This window comes from Egretta garzetta, unplaced genomic scaffold, assembly GCF_000687185.1.
Source record: "Egretta garzetta isolate BGI_Z169 unplaced genomic scaffold, ASM68718v1 scaffold48, whole genome shotgun sequence".
Classification (NCBI taxonomy): domain Eukaryota; kingdom Metazoa; phylum Chordata; class Aves; order Pelecaniformes; family Ardeidae; genus Egretta; species Egretta garzetta.
Window position 1 is genome coordinate 1,644,189 of NW_009260595.1, and position 16,922 is coordinate 1,661,110.

Consider the following 16,922-nt stretch of genomic DNA (forward strand, 5'->3'; position numbering starts at 1 on the left):
GTAGTGTGCAGCTGATTAAAATGCAGGTGGTCTAAGCAGAATAAAAAACCCTGCTGTGTGTGGGAGGTAACGTGGCATCTAGCATGGAAGCACCTGTGAATAATGGAAACATCATTATCCCAATTTCTGACCCTTTACTTCCCTTGCCGTATATGATTCCTCCTGACTGACAGTGAGGTAAAGTGTGCTATAGCTGCCAAGGAAGGCATGGCAGCTGCTTGCATTACGTCTCCTCTTGTGCCATTGTACTTTTCTGAGATCACAATGCAGCCAAGAGCTGAGAAAGCTATGAGGAAGACAGGGGAAGAAATCCTTGTTCAAAACCACTGCATGGCTCCTAACCCCATGGGAGGAAAGCACGCTCCCTCCTTGAACCCCACTGCAGGAGAGGACAGGCTTAATGCTACCTGGCATACTTCTGGAGTGACACCAGAAGGGCACGAGTCTCTTGGGACTACTCCAGTGAACACTGGAGCACCGTTATCTGTGATTGCTTTAGACACGGTATGTCAGGTGAATTTAAAAACACTTCTCAAGGTGGGGACTTGATAGAGTGGTGAGGAAGGAGCTTGTATGGGTAACTCCTGCGTGCTTCTGTGGACTATGTCCTTTGTACTTCCACTGTCACTGGATATTTCTGTTAGTTCTTTGTTGTGGGGTTTTTTCCTCCTTTGAATGATTAAGTCTAAGGAGCAATTCTGGAATTACACTTCTGTTATCTATTTTTTTTAAGAGACCTTTTACAGTTTACCTAGAAAACAAATTTTGTCTGTCCAAACTGAATAGATCTACTGTGTTTTACTGACATGAAAGTCCGCCTTCCAATATGCAGGAAGCTTGTACCAGGGATATTAATGAAGACACAGAGGGCAGGTAAATGAAATGCAAACCTAGACAGCAGATTTTGAGCCTGGAATCTGGAAGTCATTGTGTGAGCTGTTACTGGTGGTGCTGTAAGGAAGTCAGTGCTGTGAAATGGTGCTGTAAGATGTTTGCTTTACCTCTGCAATCTGTTAGGTTGGGACTTTTGTTCCCAAAGAACCTCTGGTTTGGAGTAAAGTTGATGATACCTTTTGCTCAACCTGTGAAACCTGTGGGATGGTATAAGTGCTTATAGCTCAGTAATGAAGAAACCTTGAGTTCAGGGAATTTTGCAGTCCAAATAAGAGTTTGGAAATGGGTAGGTTTGAGACACATGTGTGCCAGAACCAGACATGTCTTAATGATACCTCTGACTTGAAAGGACCAGTCATATAAGCTGTCATATAAGAAATTCATACCCACCGTTCAAAGAAGGAAAGAATTACACTATTTTTTTCAGGCTATCCCAGACAGCATTCCTTAATCATGAGCAGTGATGGTCTTTTTTAATTTGCAGGACTCAGCATATTGTTAACAATAAATAAAGAATGGCAATTAGAAACAAACAGCTAATCCATGGCTTGTTGTATTAATGGGTCATTAGCTATGACAGCAACCTGTCCACCATTCAAGAAAGCAAGCAGTACTGCTGCCTGAGCAGAAAAGTGTGCCTTCTCCCTCATTAGAGCCACAGCGGGGAGCGTGTTCTCATCACAATTCCATTTGTCTGCTTCATTTGGCTGTCCTACTTTGAGCATCTTGGGCTCCATTAGACTCAAACTGTCTTACTGACATTAAACTAATTTCTCCGTCAAATTTGGGCCAGTGCGGAGAGTGATGTTTTCCGATTCTGGAGAATAGAAGATGTAAATCATAGTGGTGTTAGAGTTCTCAGCTGACCTCTTCTACCAAGATGCCATATGAGTGAAACAATAGTAATTTACATTTCTATTCACATTATCTTTGAGGACAGCAAAGCATTTGGGGCTGTAATCTCTCAGTTTTATGTATGTTTTGGGTTCATTTGACTTCTGTTTTAGATCTTGGAAAAAAAGTATGTTCAAAGCAAGGCCCTTGCTGAAAATCAGATGGGATGGAGCAAGTGAATGGGACAGAACTCATGTGCTTTGATTTTGCTTTAATTGGTCTGACCTATACAGGAAGACAGAGTGTTACAGGGTTATACACAATATGAGCAATGGCATAATTTAATTATATAGTATAATTAGAAGAAAAGAAAATATAAGCCTATGGGAAAGTTTTTACCGTGTGTAGATTGGGTTAGACTCAGATTCATTGCTTATAAATCTTAAATTCAGGAATTTTACCGCCTTTGCAGTGTGAAGATAGCCTATGGGAAATGGATTTTCTATTTTTGAAAGTGTGAAGGCAGAGACAGGGGAAAAGAAACAATGAGGATGAGCTGAAGGCTGTATTTTCAGATTATTTTGTGCTTGGTGTTCAAACAACAGAACAAGAACCTTCCCTAAGAGTATTTAGTTCAGTGCTTTGCTTCTGTGAACCATCTGATGTTAAGGGGAGCATAAAAGTAGCTCTTCTAAGTGTCTGTTACTCTCTTTTGTAAAAAAAAGCCCAAAATACAGAGGGTAAGCAAGCATGCTTGGAGACGTCTCCAGACCTTTGGGGAAAAAAGTTGTGCACTTCATCCCCTCCCAAGAAGCATCTAAAAAGCAATTGAGAATTATTTACCTCCCCCCAACCCAGATTGATTTGGGGAGGATCAGATCTGACTGAGGCTTGACAAGTAGCTAGAATGATGTGGTGACCTGAAAGAAAACAACCCTTTTAAAACTTTCTTTAGAGAAGCTTTTTTCATATCTGCTGGGCCAGAAAGATTGAGAACAAAAATGAAAAAGCTTTTGTGCCTGATTTTTTTTTTTCTTTCCAAGCCCCTTTGATAGGAGGAAGGCTCAGGCTTTAATGGGGACTGGTTTAGCCAAGGGGTGTGTTCCTGCCTGAGCTGTTCAGGATTCAAAGCAACATCAAGAGCCTTCTTCCTTTGCTATCAAGAGCAGAATTCAAAAGTCCCAGACGAAAACTTTTTTTTTTTTTTTAGCATTAGCATTTAGAAAGGTTAACCAATTAATCTGTGCAGTCCCTCTTTAAAGGCAGTTTTCTTACCTCGTTTAGCAGAGAAGAAAATTGAGGTATCAGGCTGCTACTGATGACAATTTCCCCTGAAACTGGTATGGGCCATTAGATCTATTTGAATGTACACTCTAAAACCAATGGCCAAGTTTGTCCAGCCACAAAAAAGAACTGTAAAAAGAGTGTTTCCTCCCAGATGAACACCTCTGAAGCCTTGCACTCTAAGTGTAACACTTACATAGGTACCTCTTGTGCCTTGCCCTTGTGCTGGTAGTGGAAGAATGAACATGCCATCCCTTTGAGGTATATTTGTTTTTTCTAGTGAACTCATTACCACAGTTACGGTGGCTCAGCAAGGAAGGCTTGATTCTGCGAATTGTTATGGACCTACCAAATTACAGGCGAGGTAATGGTATATTCAGGTGGGGTATAATGGGACGTTTGGTATATTTAGCCAGGTAAGAAGAGAAATCTGTGATTCTGCACTGTAGACCAGGAATGGTATCCCCAGTCTCAAGCATCTCTTAAGAATCCAAATTTCTTTCTCTTTACCTCCAAGGCGATGTTTGGATTTTGCTTTGCTGCAGTGGTTGATTGTAATGGGAGAGGTGTGAGAATCCCAAGCCTAATTTCTTTATCAGACATGCGCATGCCATATGGACAGCCTATCTTTCTTGTTCATAGAAAGATAAGCTCACCTGAGAATGAGTGCACTGCATTCAGAAAGGGTCAGCTTAGCCATGATGGTTTGTATCCAGATATGGGTCCAAACACAGACAGATGCAGCAAGCAGGGCTTTAACATAATCTGGTCTTCAGAGTGTGTCTCCAGTAATGCTGATTCAATGCTAATTCATCTCACCATTGATAGATGGCTGATCCTACCCCCACTAATTAGACAGAGACCATTACAACTATTCTACCTGTTGCTTGGTCACACCTCTGATTGTAGCATATGGTGTAGTCGTAAGATAAGGATGTTGTCTTCCTTTGTAAAAGGCAAGAAGGTACTCCATATAATTAAGAAACAGCACCCTTTTTTTTTTGGCAGTGACCCCTGTTAGAGCTATTGGAAGCAGGCTTGCATTTCTAGGATGGGATCTGTGAAGGCTTACTGTAGCTGTCTTAAGGTTATGTGTTCAGCCCAACATAGATGCTCAAGTTCTTCCAGGCAGAGAGATACGCAGCTGAAGGTGAAATGAGGATGAGCTGAAGGCTGTATTTTCAGATTATTTTGTGCTTGGTGTTCAAACAACAGAACAAGAACCTTCCCTAAGAGTATTTAGTTCAGTGCTTTGCTTCTGTGAACCATCTGATGTTAAGGGGAGCATAAAAGTAGCTCTTCTAAGTGTCTGTTACTCTCTTTTGTAAAAAAAAGCCCAAAATACAGAGGGTAAGCAAGCATGCTTGGAGACGTCTCCAGACCTTTGGGGAAAAAAGTTGTGCACTTCATCCCCTCCCAAGAAGCATCTAAAAAGCAATTGAGAATTATTTACCTCCCCCCAACCCAGATTGATTTGGGGAGGATCAGATCTGACTGAGGCTTGACAAGTAGCTAGAATGATGTGGTGACCTGAAAGAAAACAACCCTTTTAAAACTTTCTTTAGAGAAGCTTTTTTCATATCTGCTGGGCCAGAAAGATTGAGAACAAAAATGAAAAAGCTTTTGTGCCTGATTTTCTTTTTTTTTTTTTCCAAGCCCCTTTGATAGGAGGAAGGCTCAGGCTTTAATGGGGACTGGTTTAGCCAAGGGGTGTGTTCCTGCCTGAGCTGTTCAGGATTCAAAGCAACATCAAGAGCCTTCTTCCTTTGCTATCAAGAGCAGAATTCAAAAGTCCCAGACGAAAACTTTTTTTTTTTTTTTTAGCATTAGCATTTAGAAAGGTTAACCAATTAATCTGTGCAGTCCCTCTTTAAAGGCAGTTTTCTTACCTCGTTTAGCAGAGAAGAAAATTGAGGTATCAGGCTGCTACTGATGACAATTTCCCCTGAAACTGGTATGGGCCATTAGATCTATTTGAATGTACCACTCTAAAACCAATGGCCAAGTTTGTCCAGCCACAAAAAAGAACTGTAAAAAGAGTGTTTCCTCCCAGATGAACACCTCTGAAGCCTTGCACTCTAAGTGTAACACTTATATAGGTACCTCTTGTGCCTTGCCCTTGTGCTGGTAGTGGAAGAATGAACATGCCATCCCTTTGAGGTATATTTGTTTTTTCTAGTGAACTCATTACCACAGTTACGGTGGCTCAGCAAGGAAGGCTTGATTCTGCGAATTGTTATGGACCTACCAAATTACAGGCAAGGTAATGGTATATTCAGGTGGGGTATAATGGGACGTTTGGTATATTTAGCCAGGTAAGAAGAGAAATCTGTGATTCTGCACTGTAGACCAGGAATGGTATCCCCAGTCTCAAGCATCTCTTAAGAATCCAAATTTCTTTCTCTTTACCTCCAAGGCGATGTTTGGATTTTGCTTTGCTGCAGTGGTTGATTGTAATGGGAGAGGTGTGAGAATCCCAAGCCTAATTTCTTTATCAGACATGCGCATGCCATATGGACAGCCTATCTTTCTTGTTCATAGAAAGATAAGCTCACCTGAGAATGAGTGCACTGCATTCAGAAAGGGTCAGCTTAGCCATGATGGTTTGTATCCAGGTATGGGTCCAAACACAGACAGATGCAGCAAGCAGGGCTTTAACATAATCTGGTCTTCAGAGTGTGTCTCCAGTAATGCTGATTCAATGCTAATTCATCTCACCATTGATAGATGGCTGATCCTACCCCCACTAATTAGACAGAGACCATTACAACTATTCTACCTGTTGCTTGGTCACACCTCTGATTGTAGCATATGGTGTAGTCGTAAGATAAGGATGTTGTCTTCCTTTGTAAAAGGCAAGAAGGTACTCCATATAATTAAGAAACAGCACCCTTTTTTTTTTGGCAGTGACCCCTGTTAGAGCTATTGGAAGCAGGCTTGCATTTCTAGGATGGGATCTGTGAAGGCTTACTGTAGCTGTCTTAAGGTTATGTGTTCAGCCCAACATAGATGCTCAAGTTCTTCCAGGCAGAGAGATACGCAGCTGAAGGTGATACTTCCAACTTACTTTAGATACCTTTCTAGAGAGGAACTGATCAAAATGATTAAACAGTGTATCATAGAATCATAGAATGTTTTGGGTTGGAAGGGACCCCTAGAGGTCATCTAGTTCTCATGCTTCTGCCTAGTGAACAGCATCCTCTCCCAACTCTGCGGTTTTGGTTATTTTATCTGTGCTACTGTTTTTTTGGCAGTTTAGAACAATGTTTCTTTGTTTATTTTTACTAAAACAACAGTTTAATGAATGGTGGAGTAATAAATGATGCTTTTTTTTTCTCTATGGTTTTGGGCTTTAGTGTATGGATTGCCTTGGCATCTACTGGGGACTGAAAATGCCTTGCAACCTTTTCTTAGGCTGAGTATTAGGAGGATCTCTCCTTTTTCTGCTTAAGCAGTACATGAAACCTGTAGGAACATATTTTTCAGTCAAATGTGTTTGAAATTGGCCAGTGGGTTCGTGAGTTATTTGAACAATGGACACGTGAACATTCACATAGCATGTTCCAATGTGTCTCATTTCTCTAGAAAACCAGGTTGAGATTAATATCTGAAGCCCACTAGAATCAATAGAGTTTAGAGAGTACTATACTGATTCTGCTGACTTCCAAGTGTCCTAGTGCTAGGAGGAAATCTTAATGTCCCCCTTTCCCTATATTTTTGGTTTGCCAAAAAAAAAAGTTTAAAATGACAGGTCTAATTTACAACATGTAGTGATTCCAATACATTAACATTAATCGCGCATGAAAAGTGCTCCCAGTAGCTTAGTCTGCAATCTGTAGCCATTTTCTGTTCTTCTTTTTGTTCGGGCTGTCTCATTCAATACGATCAAAATGTTGGTAGTGGCACTCGTTGGTAGGAAAGAAAAGATTGTAACAATTTCTGGCTCTTCTTTTTCTCAGTTTTGTATTACTGAACCTAACAGTTCAGTAATAAACAGGTTTGTTTTACTGATGAATCCAAGCCTATGACAGGATATTTTAAAAAATGCAAAGAGAGCTGAAAAGTGGATCTGAAGAAAAAGTAACATCAATTACACAGTATGTTTATTTTAAATACTGACTTTTTGTTAAGCTGCTGATTCAAATGGTCAGTGCAATCCATAAAATTATCTGCTGATATAGAGTGTTCTCTTTTTGGGAAAGTATGTGTTTGCATATTTATGTAGATATGTGCAGATAGGTTAGGGGGAAAAGAAGAGCGAAGGTTGACAGTGATTAGCTTCTTGGGGTAGATGGATCATTGTCAGGCCTGGTGCAAGGCAAGTTAGTGTTTGTGACTCTCTTCCCCATTGAGCTAAAGGCTTTCTGTACATTAAGCATTTGTTTACCTCCCATTGTCACCATTATTTCAAGCACTCGGGTTTTTATCCATACGGAACTGTTTTGGTGCATGTCAGGAGTTTAAGGGCTGTTCCTTGGAGAGAAATCTTCATGACCCAATGCTAACATTACAGCGCAGGGTGGGATTCTAGGACAAGCTGTCTTTTCCTGAAGTAGATTCTGTTTTAGTTCCCTTTGGCTTTTTCTCTGGCTCTGAAAAGTCAGTTTGGTCTGTTTGTTTTGCCATTTTATCATCTGTCACTGACCTGGGAGGGTCCTCCTGGTAGTGAGCATTTTTCAGGTTTTGTTTTGGGGTCCTGTTTCCCAGACCCTCCAAGTCCAAAGCGATGCCAGCTTTCTAGGTCACTTCCTTCCCAGTGCACAATTACATTCTGGATTCAGGGTTGCATTTTGTTTACTGCCTCTGTGAGACAGGCTAGGGCCACCAGTCAATCTGCAGAACATTAGAAGTACCTACTTAATAGAGGCAGAATTTTATTGAGTGAATAATTACATCCTATTACTGCTGAAGTAATCACCTTAGATACAACCAATGCCTCCAGAGGGAGGTATGTTCTTTCCAAAATGCCACCCTGGACAATTCATTTTACTTCCATACAAAGCTCCAGAATCTGTCTGACCATATTGTACTACAGGTTGTCATGTTTTCAGAGGATGAAATTTATGTTCCATGAAATATGCCATTGCCAAAATTAATAGGTAAATGAACAAAGTGAAACAGACCATTAGAACCACTGTAATAATGTAGTTGCTGGGTTGTGGCACAAAAGCAGAAACTAATGGGTAAACATAATACTATTCTAGTGACAGGAGCTATCAACGTATAGTACACAACTGTGGTTACACAATGGAAAGCAGTCGACCGTTATGAAATATGATTTAGCAGGCAGGCCAGTTGCAGGTAATCTTTCTTAGAACAATACCTTCCTTGGCTAGTTTCTTTTAGCTGATGGAAAATGATAAATGGCAGCTATTGCTTTCCTGTCCTACTGGAATTTCATTTCAATTTCACTTTGATAATTTTCATAATCCTTTCTTTATATTATTCTGGACCACAATACTGAGATTTTTGTGTTTGCAGAAATGTTCCCGAGGCATGAACAGATTGTTCCTGAATATTCATGCACATAGGAATTCAGCCAAAGGTCTTCAGAGTAAACGTTCACTCTAACACCTTGAAGTCTTTTTGGTGCCCTTGTCTTTATTTCTGCTCTAAAACAATGCTTCATAATTTTAAGTGAACACTCAAACAATATCTAATCAAGATAAACAATTCATAGGCTGAACTGTATTTGTATAAATGATTAAAAAGCTCTGAATAGCTAACATAATCATAACATTCTGTTAATGGACAGCTTGAGAGAAGCTACAATATCGAATGATTCAACTGAAAAAATACAAAGCTCAAAGATATGCAGGATCAGTTCCACGCTGATCTAAGCAAGTAAGATAGATTAACTCCTTATTATTGCATCTTTCATTAAATTCCACTTTAGTATAAAACAAACTACAACATACAGAAACATTGTAAAAACACAGAAACATTGTAAAAATTCAGAAAGGTAGAGAAACTAACAAGCTCATCCATAGCTTGTTAATGAGGTGTTTGCAATCAGAGTCCAAACACTTCAGCACTGATGGACTGAAAAAGCCAATGCTGTGTCCCTATGATAGAATAGACAGGTATACCCTGCACAACTGAAGTAGAGGTAGGTGGAGAAGCATCTTTAAGCCTGGTTACTGGAGTGGTGCAATATAAATTACAGTACCATCTCTGGCCATTTTTCAGAGCCAGGGAAGGGATTGATGCAGGAGCATCTTCAGATCGTTGTGCCACTCAAGAGTTTACCCATGCAGGAGGACTTTGTCAGTGACTGACTAAAATAGATTCAGAGCTCCTTTATTCTGCTAAAGTGGTTCAAAGTAGTTTGAGCACAGGTGAGGGTTGGGTGCTCAACTGTTCAGCTTTCTCTCTCAGAAGTTTTCACTCCATGCATATGCAAAAAAACCCAGTTATTTTGGTCTTTACTGAGGGAATATGTAGCAGGAAATTGAGTCCTAGTGGTCTGTTACAGGGAAGGCTGAAATAGTACAGAGCTAGCCTGGGCAGTGGCCAGCATTGCTAATTGTATCCTGGATGGCAGGCCACGCAGAGGTTTTTCCACACAGCAAAATAAAACTCTGTAGCAGTACCTGAGCAAGTTGAGATTATGGAATTCAATACAAGGGCTTTAACATACTTTTCAACAGCACAAACCTGTTTCCACCAAACAGTACATGAATTTGTATAGCTACTGCCACCTGGTACATTAGCTGTACCTGAGTTTTGACCTGACGCTGGTATTTACTGAATAGACACACTTTATTGCTTTCACCCACGGAAAAAAAAGCACAGCCAACTGACGTTGCAAATGCAGAGGTAAATCTTGACATTTTAGTCCTTAAAGTCATGCACCCCTTTATCAAGAGAATGCTGTCTTACTGTTATACCATGCTACTTAATGTGAGATGTTGCTATGATGAGTGTAACCCACGACAAAACAGTGAAAACTTGAATGCGCTAAATGCAGAATTAGGTGACTAGTTGAGTGATAATATATTGCCTAACCTAATGAAAGACATTACCTTTAAATAATGGACCACATCGTAGATTTAATTATCCCAAGGCAAGGTAGTAGGTGCTTCATGCAGACAAGGTCAATTACCTTATCCAGAAGAGCCTGTTTGAAGTGTATTATGAATAATTCACAGACATAGAAATTAGCTTTGAAAAAGTGTCCCAGCTATAATGTGGTAAAAGCATTCAATTTCTTTTTTAATGTATTTAAGATAACACCCAAAGGACAATTATGGCTGCTTAACTGTAAGACTACTTAAATGACAAGAAATGACAATTGTGTGGTCAAATTCACATTAATGCATTATGCAGGGGGAAGCATCATCATTGTGGCATAATCATATCAGGCCACAAGAAACTGATTTCAAACCTCATCTTGTAGTTTTAAATGCTGAAATTTGATCAAAGATTGATTCATTTATTAACTTCTCTCAGCAGAGAAGACACCGTTGTTGCTGTACTAGCTTTGTTTATTTTGTTTATTCAGGGCTTTTAGTTCTTTGGCTTCCTGGCATGAAAATGAAAGTCCAAAGTGATTGACTAACTTTTGTATGGTTTTGGAAAGTCTGACAAACCCAAAGGTAGAACCAGAACGTCTTTAATCAGAAGACCAGTCTTCCCCTATAAGCACTAAATTATGCTGTTTCTAAGACAGTGTTGTTCCAGTCTAGGATTATTTAGCATTAAAGTTTAAATGATGAAGGTAGCCATGGTAGCAGAATGCATACTCACTTGACATATGGTGACCTTAGGTGTGAATTAGAAACGCAATAAACCTGTAAGTCTGGGGAATAACATGCTCTCTCAGCATATTTTGATTCCACAGGCAAAACAATAACCTTAGCTTTCTGTCTTTGACTTTGCAATAAGTGGTAACGGCCAGGGGAAATCCCTCGGGGGCTGCAGTTTTCTAAGATGCCTGGCAAGAAGATGGCTAATTCATCAGGTACCTCAGTTTAAGTGTCTAAATGTAATAGTGACACTTCATGGCCTTTGAGTTTACCTGCTTTATTTGCTTGAAAGGGAGAGTTCAGCAGAATTTTAGAGGGTGCTATAGAACCGCGTATCTAATGAGGCGTACAGCCAGCCTAATCCTGTTTCCATTCACGTCAATGTCAAGAATCCCATTTAGTTCAATAGGAGCAGGCCTGGGATCCCTGGCACTTTCAAAAGATAGTTTGAATAAAGGGGAATAAAAATTTGACACACTGTCCGTTTCTATAACAAGCTGTTAAAATACGTGATGAAGTAGGAAACTGCCACAAAGAGACAGGAAAGAAAACTTCCATTAAAGCAAACAAACTGAAAAATAGAAAGCACAGGAGTTAGGTTTTTGGGTATTCTCCATAATCCATCTTTTCTCCAAGGATCAATTCTCCAAAAACAGCTTAAGAATTCCTTTTCTTCCCCCTTCACACAGTCATTGGCCTCCACCCCAGTGGTTTCTGGGAGGACTTGATAAAGACTAATTTGAGCCTAAGAGACTTGCTAGCTGATGTACTTATTTGCATGCATGAATGTGAACAGATGTTTACATAGTAGTGTTAAGTAGGCCAGCTGTTTGGGAGTCATTTATGTATTTTATTTAAAAGTAAAGCTGTATGGTTAAAACCTTTACTCACAATGTGGAAGAGAAAAGAAACCTACATTCAGACAAATACATTTCTTTCCGTATTAGGGGTTGGTTCCTTTGCACACATGATTTTTCTGTATCTCTGAATTTACAGTGTAATACAGCCACATCTTACCTGAATCTCTGTGCATCTGCACCTTGTCTTGACCAGTTGCTTATGAGTGGAAGAAAATACAAAGCACAGCGTCAACATAGCCAAATGTCATTTGTCTGAAGGCGAGGGGTGAAAAAAAGCAATACTGAGACGAGGAGAGGGAGGAAAGTTGTCACTTTCCTTTACAAGAGGTTGCATATTGCTGATTGTTTCTGCAGTCTGTTCTAAAATGAAGCACACATCAGGGTAACGTTTGTCTTCGCATTTGGTCGGCTCTTCAGATGTGAGAAAAAGCATAATACTTAGGAGTGTGTTACAGCCATAAACGTGTAACTTATATTTATTAATTCCTTAATGTAAACCTGAGTGGAAAAGCTTCCATTATGGAGGTGCATGCATGCATGCAGGCATATGTATAGAGAGAAGCGGTTGAAGGGAGGGGCTCTCATATCTTTTTAAAAGTAGTTTCCCCCTTGGGGATTCCCATTTGTCCGATCTGAGTCTGGCTCTAAAATAAGAGTCTTGGGTCTGATGTTGTCCATGACTTCATTTCCTCTGGCCCCCTAGGGCCCCATGTCTTGGAAAGAAAGCAGGCAAATGATGTAGACAATTAAAAGGAAATGATTGAGCCAGTTACTTTTTGCATAGCTGTTGGAGAACTCTAATGGCATATATTAATGTATACCTTGCCAAAATCCTACACCAGTCTTAGAGAGACTCACCTGCCTTGGTTGTATTGTTTCCACCCAAGCATCACTACATGAGGGAGGTGCCTACATCTCAGTAGTAGATGGGTTTTGTAGCAGGTTATACTTGTCTTGAGAAAGGTACATTCAATTAAAGTGCCTTACTCTTGGAAGGAAAGATGGTAATGTATATGATCATCTTGTGGGATTTTGATTCACAGCCTTGATGCAGCCCATAAGAAAGGTTTATCTTTCATCAGCTGTGATGAAAGTCCTATGGTAGAAAGTTACGTTGTGTGTAAAGTTCTTGATTCTTACTTCACGAAGCTTGTAGGTTGACTGAATGGCTCCGATGGTGGTTCTTTCTCTCACTATTAAATATAGAAGGCATGTAGATGTAGCCATCTCAGTTAAGTGCTGAAAATTAGATGAAATGAACACATGATTAATTACTGTGAAAATAAGAACTGCTGTCTTGTTGACTGTATATTCCATGGGAAGAAAGAAAATTTAAAAAAAATAAAAAAACTATATGCTCATTGCAGCCTATGTGGTCCTCACAAGTGATGTGGCAGGTGGAGTTCTCTCAAGAGTCAAGAGCTATGCTCCAGTACTGCCAAGAAATCAATGAATGAGACCAGGTTATCTTCTGCTGGATTGGGATAAGATGCCCTGATGTTGCCCAGAAGGCAGAAAGTGCTGTCTCTGAAAGCTGTTAAGCTTTGTGGGTGACGCTTTGATACTGGGCGTATGCTGATACATTTCCTAGAGCCGCCAAAGTGCCTGGCCCCACTCTGCAGTGTGTGTGTGTGAATGTGGTGGGGGAAGGAGGCTGCATCTCCACGTGGTTCTGTTCAGCGTTTGGAAGAAGAGGGAAGGACTGGTGGCTTCTCGTGGTTGCATAGTTGTCGTTATTCTGCAGCCTCCACCCATTCCAGTATTCACTGGAAAGCTACAGCCAAGTTCTTCCTTCTGCTCCAGGAGCAGAAAACTGTCTCTTGAGCTGAATAATAATCTCTGTTAGTGACAGTAGAGCTACAAAGCATGGCTGAGCAGTTCATATTCTATCCGGTACGGTCTGTGCCTGAATGTGTGTACACACCCATACATATATCCTCTGTTTGCTACAGTTACGTAGAGATATACAGGAACCTGAGACCAATTAAACAGCAAAAACTAAATAGAAGATCTATTTGAAAGATGTAAACTCATTGCTAACAGGGTGAAGAAAAAAGAGCTACAAATTGATTAAGCTGTTCCACAGAGAAGACAGATTGTTGTCATCCTGACCTTTAAAGCTGGTCAGGATATATCAATAGGAACATCTTCTGAGTACAGTATTCTATGATTTTTTTCATTTATATTCTCTTGTTTTTCTCCTTACGTGCTGGCTTGGAGCCAGTTCATTTCATGGTCTTGCCTATACATATGTTCTGCTACAGCTGCATTTTTCCAAAGTGCCCAATTTCACAGCACTCCAGCCTTCCTTAGGATGACAAATGATGCCCCTGCTGCTCTGACCAACAGAACTGTAATTGCAGCCCGAGACGGGGACAGCTGAATCAACGCCATGCTGAAGTTTGGGTATATCCTTAAGTTGAAACTTGACTGCATTTGTTTATTGTAGTCGAGTTTCCGATTCCACCACTTAAGGCATTAACTGCTGACATTAATTGTAACATTGAGGAAAGCAGAATTGCTCGGCAGTTGAAAGCAGTGTCAAATCAGCAGTTATTTATTTACCATTGCTCTGTAATGTGTTGTAACACATCGGACTATAAAGAAGTTTAATGAGTTGCAGTAATGTTTGTGGCCTCTCAGAGGTACTGGGATGCAGTTTGATGAGTTTTTTTCATAAAGCGCTTAAAACTGGACTTTCTCCACTGCTGTGCTGGACATCCAGACGGGTGCTGTTATGAACCTAGTGAGTACAACTGAGTGTTGTCTTTTGCCAACTAACACGTTCAGGGAGCAAAAAATAAACAATTAGGTTCAGCTGAGCTTTCAGTTCAGTAGGGATGTGACAGAAGAGGAGGAGGAGAGGCTAAGATCTTGTTTTTCACTCTGCTTGTCCAAGCTGCCTTCTTGGCTCATAAATATGCCTGGATGATTCTCTAAACTTTTTTCCAGGTGTTGGTTTCATTTTTTGGTTGTTTTCAATGCTTATCTTTTAGAGTATAGCAAATAATTTGCATGCCCTACGCAGGGATTTTTTTCAGCTGTTTAGCGTAAACTTAAATATATTGCTTTTTTCTTTAAAAAAAAAACAAAAACAACCAAAAAACCCCAAAAAACTCTGGCTTTTAGTATAAAGCTGCATGGGGAATTATACTGGATTTCCCTCTTGCTGAAGATGCTCATTTGCCCAATTAATTTTACAGGGAACCTGAGGTGTTCACATCTCATTTTCTGAAGGATTCTTTCCAAAACAGAAGCACCATTCCAATAATATCTGTGAGTGCTAATATCAGTTTTAAGAAAATCCCCTCATTTATTTAATTAGGGATTGCAGCTTCAAAGTGATTAACAATATGTTATTACCTCTTCTAATTTATGTTCTGCTAAGACTGTTTTTCTATTTTTATCCCAGTCAGAAATTCAGCATATTTATTGATGATATTTTCCGATTTCTTTAAGGTCAATCTAAGCCATGGAAGTCAGTAGTTATTATCAGACACAGGAACCAGTTAGCGGTTACACTTCAAAAAGGCACTCTGCGGAAATGACATTGTCCCAATGACTTTCTGATCAGGTTCACTCCGTGTACATAGATGTTATTCTCTAGCTGTCAGCCATGCTGTATTAACCTGGGAGCTGAAAGACAAGGTGTGTTCTCGTTGCTTCATGAATCAATATTGCTAATAAAGATTCTCTATACCCAAATCTAGTTTTTATTATTCCTAGAAGCTGTCATGGCAAGTACAACAGGAACAAAATTAATCTGTCTTTTGTGGAGGGTTGTCAAATCAGAAGACAGTTCATTTCAGTCACCAGTGACTGTGTTGGTGCAATGTGAGCAGGAGGGAAAGAAGTAATAATAAGGATACTTTTCTCATTATTAATGCTGGTAGTTAAAACTGCGTGTACAGGAAACAGTTCTGTTGAGTAAGGTAATTCCATTTTTACTCAGACACTTTTCAAAATAAAGTAGGGGGAGAGGAGCTGTTATTAGTGTATGTAGTTTCTCCCAAAGGACCAAGCAAAGATTGCTTTCCACAGCATGTTTTTCTGTAACTTATCCAGTCTCCTATTAAATGTCCCAAATGTCCCTATTTTATCTATTTTCTTTTTCTAGTCTATCAAATTGCATTTTGCTGTGAGCATGATCCAGCAAACCTTCCATGGGTTTCTGCAAGCATTGGATTAAACCTTGCATTAATTCCACTTGACTTTACTCCAATTGATTTATGCCCATAAACTTGAGCAACTTGCTCTGAGTTATGCCCTGGTGGCCAGGCTGTAGACATGGGGTTTTGTGGACTTTCTTGATGAAAGGCTCTGGCTGGTGGCAGGTGAGAGTGCATAAGGCTGGGAGCTGTGCAGAGCTGGGGGCTTTGCTGTACAGCTCCACTGTTGCACCACATTGAGAGCCCTATCCCAAGAGGTTGAGCTGTCACTATGGATCTTTCAAGAATAAACGGATCAAATATATCAATAATTTACCCCCTTTAAAAATAGATCCTTCAGACCTTTATTTCAGTCGCTGCATACCTGCAGATGGTGCTTTTATCTGTCCCAATGACAGCCACAGAGTTTATCTATGGAGTTCATATAACCTGAATCTGTTGCAGAACAGCATGAAGCAGAGGGCTGGACTAGGTCTCAGGAGGTCCCATCCAGCCTCAACTATTCTGTCTTCCTGCGAACAGCTTGATGCTCAGTGAGTGCAAATCAGCACAACTACCCTGATTTTGCTGGGGCCAGATGCATCTATACCAGTTGCTGGATCTGGCCTTTTTTATCCCTGGAAAATAATAGTGAATGAATGAGCTGCAAAGCATTTCTTCCTGGCAGTCTTTCCTGGGACCGTTGCTCATAATGTCTCCCTTCAACGTTTCCATGAATAATAGTTGAATACTAAGTTTTCTTGTGGTGAAATGATCGGTTTATGGTTTGATGCACCATTCACCGTCTTTGACACTTCAACTATTCCCCTCTGTCCTCTGTGATGTTATTTTTAGGTTCTGAAATTGCTTTCCTCTGCAAAAACTTAAATAGCATTTAAGAACAAAACCTGCTGTGATAAACTACTTCTCTCACCTTACAGTGGTTTATAAGGTTTATTAGTTCAGAGGTATCTCCTGACCGTGTAGCCCTTTCACATCCATTATAAAACAATTTAAAAAGAAACTCCAAAGAAGAGCATATGATCTGTCTAAACTTCCAAACTCGCTCATCTCTTCTGTGCTTTCCCCCAGTCCATGTGGTATATGGTGTATAGTGATCTAAAACCAGGCCACCTCAACCAGTGAGCTCGTAG

At 40.2% G+C, this 16,922-nt stretch overlaps 1 protein-coding gene across 1 annotated transcript in view; it reads left to right on the top strand.

Moving 5' to 3' along the window:
• CNTNAP5 (contactin associated protein family member 5) overlaps nt 1–16,922 on the top strand; it is a 232,003-nt gene that overhangs the window by 146,199 nt on the left and 68,882 nt on the right. Inside the window, exon 14 of the mRNA XM_035900233.1 lies at nt 1,332–1,344. Coding sequence (XP_035756126.1) covers nt 1,332–1,344 — 13 coding nt within the window. The remainder of the gene's footprint in view (nt 1–1,331; nt 1,345–16,922) is intronic.